We start from the raw sequence: 6112 nt of genomic DNA, 5'->3' as shown, positions 1-6112 counted from the left end.
CGACGCTCTGGCCTGACAGCATTGCTCCCAAACCACCTCACTCTCTACGGTCATCTTTCTTGTCCAACACTCACTGGACATTCTTGACACGTGAGGCACTGTGCTAGGCAGGTACTACAAGATGTGAAGATATGAAATAAATGCAGACTGTTCTTGTGCCAAGATGAGAAGTCACATGAAAAAAGATAAATAATGCTTGAGAAAGCAAAGATTGAGGAAACTGTCAGTAAACCAACAGGTCAAAGACAGAAGAGATCGTGGCAGAGAAGGGAAATGATGCAGACATTCCAGAACACTGAGCAGAGCCTGGTGGCTGGCACTTAGAGCGAGACTGGAGAAGCATAGGGAGCTGGATTAGGGAGCGTCTTAGAGGCCCAGGAAAGACCAAGGGCCTGAGGTCTACAAATACAGCTCCCAGGGATTCAACACATAGCAGATACTAGGCCCTGCATTAGGGACTTTACACACATTTTATTTTTATATTTAATCCTTCCAAAAATCCTTCAGTGAGGAAGCTGAGACTTGGAGGATTGAATTCCCATTTTTCCAAGGTCACCCAGCAAACAAAGGAGACGAGATTTGAACCCAGGTCCAGACAACTCCAAAACCTGTACTCTCGCTTGTTTACCACTCTTTTCCCTCCCTGGGTTTCAAAATTTAACAAAAATGCCTCCTTTTTAAGAAGCCCCCAGTGTTCCTATTTGCCCACTGAGTATCACGGAAACATGGATCTGAGAGGAAAGATCTTAGATGCGGAAGAAAAGAACATCGAGTTCACAGCTCCAGGACTGGGCCAAGCAGTGATGATGGTTCCTCATGGCTCACAAAGAAGAGCAGTTCTAACACTGGGGCCTCAAGGCCAAACCTTTAAGCCACCACCAGCATCACAAAGACAATATGGGAAAAAAGCAGAACAGTACTTTTGTAGTATTTATCTAAAGGAAAAAATAGCCAAATTCCTTCTATAAACCAGCTGGAGCCGTAACACTTAATAAAGACAAATATAAACACATCCTGCACTTATGTCCAAATAATCAATTGTCCTCCAACAGAACAAAGGGAATGGGTCTTTGCAACAGCATACATGAAAAAGAGTGAGAGGTTTTAGTCATCAAAAAGCCAACTATGGCCCAGTAATAACAGCAAAAAAAAAAACAAATGTGATCTTCAAACTGCATCAACAGAAGCATAACAGCTAGCAAGAGGGAGGTGAAAATTGCTTTTTTCTCAGCACAGTAGCATTCCCACCTTGAGGAAGAGGAGCGTCTGTCAGTTCTGGTGTTACACTCCAGGACATGACAAATTACAATCTTCATCTAGAGGACAGTGATCAAAAGGGTGAAATGTCTCAAAATATGCCACATCAGAGTAGCTGAAGAAACTGGGATTGTTTATTGAGGTTGATTTCTAAACGTTACAGGGTGCCTTTTATTTTTTTCTTTTCCTTTTGTTACATTTCCCAAGAGCTACCTTGGAGACGAAAAATTCAGATTCACTTTCTGACACAGAGGGCCAGGGAAACAGACTGCAACTCAGTATACGGAAAAACCTTCTAATAGTAGTGTCTGGAAATGATATGAGAGCTTTCCTGAATAGTGAGAAGGCCATAACGGGAGGTAATCAAGAGACACTGGAGAGATGTTGGACTACATAACTTCTGATGCTCTTCAAAACTCCAATTCCAAGCACACTGACACTCTCTTTTTTTCCTCCCATCAACACTGAAGAATCAGGGAAAATAAACTCTGAAAACCCAATGGAAGTTGGCCATAAATCAAAAATGGCTTAGCCCAGAAGACAGTTCCTGTGTCCCCAACCGCCCAGCTCCTGCGCCTCTTCCCAGCTCCCCAGAATGCCCCCTGGAAGGTGGGATGCAACAAGGAAGACTCACCTTTCTTCTCAAAGTCCCCTTTCTCTTCCCCTGGTCGGCCCAGGCTGTCCAGGGTGTGGGTCACCTGACTGCCAAACTCATCCTCACGGGAGTCGTGGTTGGCCCGCCGGGGTGGGTCCTCATCCTCCTCGTAGTCATAGTCATCCAGGATGGGGGTCTCCCGGATGGGCACGCCGATGACGGAATTGTGGGCCTGCAGCCGGGAGGAGCGGAAGCTTTCCCGGGCATGGGGACCCAGCAGCACGGAGGGGATGTAGTGGATCTCGTGAGTGGCTTCCGTGCTGGCGCTCTTCTGGGGGATGCGGCGACGCTTCTGCCAGCGCCGCTGGGCATACAGTGCCACAGTGAACACCAGCAGCAGCAGCAGCAGTGCAATGAGGCCACCCTGGAGTGAGAGGGAAGAAGGCAAGCAAATGGGCCACTGTTCCTTGGGCCGGAGCGCCAGAGGGGGTCTTCCGTCCACCACACTCAGCCCAGACCCCTGGGTTTGGCTCTCAGAGCCTCAGAGCGACACCGTTTCCAAACTTGGCTTTCTCACCAGCAAGCTGTGTGACCTTGGACAAACTGCTTCACCTCTCTGAACCTTGTTTTTCACTTGTATAAGGGTAAGAACCCCCATCCTTCCGTCTTCAGAAGGTTGCCATAAGGAGCAAATGAGATGGATAACGGTCACGCCAGAGTGATGCAGACTGCTAAACTCTGGGATGAGTCAGGGCTGTGGCTTCACACACAGAGTGTCTGAGTCCTGAACCTGCCTTCCACCAGCTGAGTGACCCCAGGACATTTGCTCACACCCTGTCAGCCTTGCTTCCTCATGTCTAGAATGAGTCCACTGAGGGCTCAAGAGACAGCAGCCTTTGTTCCATCCTGCTGGGAATACACAATAGTGTTGTCAAGTCAAACAATTTCTGCATAATGTATATTTTTATTATCATAAACACCGCTTCCCAGCAGGGGGCCTGGGACAAACTAGGCGCTTCATCAATATTTGTTGAATGAATGAATGAACAAATGCACTTGTTCTAGGGCTCCCTTAATCAGAAATTTAAGGCATACTGAAGTTTATTTTTCTTTAACACATCCAACCAGTAAATATTTGATTGAGTCTGCACACCATACATTAAATTGAAACAGGCTAAACTTTTTACGAACGGATCTTGCATGATTCATGAGACTCATGAAATATCCTGCTCTGTGAACTCCTCAAGGGTAGGGGTATTTCCAAAGCACGTCTGTGCTCCCCACAGAACCTGTCAAGGGCTGGAGGTGGAAGGTTTGTATTCTCCTCGCCTCCCTTCTTTCACTCTGTGCCAGAAGCATCTCCAATGAACAGGGGTAGCCCCTTCAGTTATTTTGCTTCACTTCATTATACATTGTGCTTTCTGCCTGGGAGATTCGGGGCCACTTTGTTGAGTCTCGGATGTGTAATCCCTACACTTGGGGAGGATCACGCTTGTGGTTTAGGGGGAGAGAGGCAAATAAATCAAGAGACTCTAGAACTCGGATGGTGCATAGCAGAGCAAGCTCTGAGCCTCACTGTGTGTGTGTGTGTTTGGTTTGGTGTTTTAGCTCTAAAGCCTGTATTCTTTCAACCACACCCATGTGGCTGATTGTTCTTCCTTAATTATGATCGCATTGAAGGCAAGGACAATTTCTGAAAACTACTTGTATAACATCTAGCAAAGATGACAGATGTTAACTAACCCTGAATAGATTATCTTGGGTGGGGGTGTGACTGCTGTAAAGGATACCTGTTTAGGCCAAGAAGAACATTATTTACTAAAATGATTCCGCTGTCCTGCTGACTACATTAAAAAATAATGATTTTCTTTTGCAAGTCCTTCAACTCACTAAGCTAGAATTCATCACCTCCACGGGGGGATGGGCAGTGGGTGGTAAGTGAGCTAAGAGGTGACCAGGGTTGCAGGTATGGCTGACAGCCCCGTCTTGACTCTGGCGGTGAGTTACTGTGGGATCCCCAGGAAGGGTTTCTCTGGATGTCAGAACTCAAAAATAAATATACTAAAAAAAAAAAAAAAACCTATAAGTATGCGTATTTATGTATCTGTGTGTGTGTGTGTGTGTGTGTGTGTGTGTGTGTGGGTGGGTACGATCTGTCAAGTGTATGTAAAATGTGTGTGTGTGATTGGACTTGACATATATACACTAATATGTATAAAATGGATAACTAATAAGAACCTGCTGCATAAAAAAATAAATAAAATTCTAAAATTCAAAAAAAATGTGTGTGTGTGTGTGTGTGTGTGTGTGTGCATGCGCGCGCGCATAGTTTAGTACCTCTGGAGCCCTAGAAAAACAAGAACAAACCCTTTTTTCCCTCCACAGAACATACAATAGAGATTGCTCTACGTCTAGAAATCATGTGTGACGTGGTATTACTTGTCAGTTTTTTACACCAGAGATAAGAAAGGAAAGAGACAGAGGGAGGAGTGTGGACGGAAGAGATAATAAGAAAGATAAGTGAAGAGAAAAAAGAGGCAGGAAGAACACTGTCACTCAATAAAACAGTAGCAGGCCCTCTCCTTACTACTTTTACTTAATGTTATTTTATTTAATCTTTAAGGCAATCCTCTGTAATAGTTTCTGTTCCATAAATGAAATGAGGGAAAGGTGGTTCAGAGAGGTTAAGTAACTTGCTTAAAGTCACACAGGTTTTGATCCTAGGTCCAACTGGGAATAAAAGGCCAGGAGGTGGTAAGACAGGGATTTGAACCCAGTTCTTCACTGCATGGCCAGTGGCTATTTGACAGCGTAGTGATTCTACAGAACAAATGAAGGGAAAGGAAAAGTGGGAAAGATGGTGAGAGTGTACAAAGTAAAAGGGAGTCCCGAGAAGGAAAAGGAAAACATTGTTTTCAAAGCCAGGATTCAGGGGGCACATCTCGAGGCAAACTCTTCAGAGAAGCTTTTAATTTTGGTCCACGGATAGCCTTCGGGAAACTGCCTTGCCTGACTCAGCCCTCTATCTTCTCCCGTTCGGGTGTTTCATTTGCTGTGAGGGGCAGACCTTGTCTGGTTCCAGAGTCCTTCATCCCCGGCCCCTTCTGCCCACCCTGATTATGGGTGTTTGACCCTGTGGTCAGACCCAGGACCAAAACTGACCTGGGAAAGATGAGGCTTAACCAATCTGTCCACAGGTAACCACCACCACTCCTCCCTCCCCCCACTGTATTCCGACAAGCCTCCCTGGATTCCCATGCAGTCCTGGATCAGCTCATAAAGCATCCCCAGGGAGCTCCTGGAAGGCAGGAAGCCCTGTCCTTTGCTTCCAGAGCCCTCTAGCTATATCTGGCATAGAGGCTAAGAGCTGACCTCAGATTGACACAGTTTTAGTCCAGGTTCTACTGCTTAAGAGGCTGTGTGACCTTGAATAGGTCACTACTTTTCAGAGCCTTGGTTTCTTCATTGGTTAAGTAAGGGCAGTATTCAGGGTCTCCTCAATGGATCATTGTGAGGCTAAGTGAGATGCCTGCAGAATATTTAGTGCCGTGTGGGACACATGTAACTGCTCACAGACTGTTAGCTATTGCTATTGCCAATGGCATTCGGCAATTGGATATTTAATGTTGAATGAATAAATGAATGAATGAATGAATGAATGACCTTCTGCCCCTGAATGCTCATTCTGCAAAACTTGTCTTGGGTCCCTAAATCCTTTTCAGTCTGGACCAAACACTTACATACGCCCTGTCATTTACCTTTACACCTGTGCACATAAGGCATCGTTATCCTGTTACGTGAGGAAAGAGGCCCAGAGACAGGAGGCTGCTTACCCAGGTAGTGCTGCTGAGATTCAGACTCACTGCATCATGGCTTCACAATTTCGCTTGTGGTGGGAAGGGACAGGCGCACCCAAGGTGTAATCAGCCCCTGCCCAGCCTCACCTCTGCCTCCTCAAATTACCTCGGCAACCTCAGGCACAGATTTCCCAGCCTAGGAGGCGGCAGAGGAAGACCACCCACCTCCCTCACCCCACTTTGATGGAAGCTGAGCTTGGGAGTCCCTTTAGCTCAATGATCTGCTGATTCATTTGACAGGACCCCAGGCCAGTGGCTCCAGCCCTCCTATTGGGGCACAGGCTCCCTTCCCTCACTCCCCAGCCTGCTCTGACCTCTGCTCCCACCAGCTCAGCTAAGCCAATGACCACACAGCTTCCATTACAGATCAGGGTTTCACTGTGAAAACTGGGCCAAAAGAGAA

At 46.5% G+C, this 6112-nt stretch overlaps 1 protein-coding gene across 2 annotated transcripts in view; it reads right to left on the bottom strand.

The window, feature by feature from the left end:
- The window catches only part of ASTN2 (astrotactin 2), a 944548-nt gene that overhangs the window by 705795 nt on the left and 232641 nt on the right, over positions 1-6112 (bottom strand). For both annotated transcript variants that reach the window (XM_007449713.1, XM_007449714.1), the window contains one exon: positions 1892-2276. In XM_007449713.1, coding sequence (XP_007449775.1) covers positions 1892-2276 — 385 coding nt within the window. The remainder of the gene's footprint in view (positions 1-1891; positions 2277-6112) is intronic.

This window comes from Lipotes vexillifer, unplaced genomic scaffold (assembly GCF_000442215.2).
Source record: "Lipotes vexillifer unplaced genomic scaffold, Lipotes_vexillifer_v1.1 scaffold230, whole genome shotgun sequence".
Classification (NCBI taxonomy): Eukaryota; Metazoa; Chordata; class Mammalia; order Artiodactyla; family Lipotidae; genus Lipotes; species Lipotes vexillifer.
The sequence above is the reverse complement of the archived record's forward strand: the minus strand, read 5'-3'. Positions and strand labels throughout refer to the sequence as shown.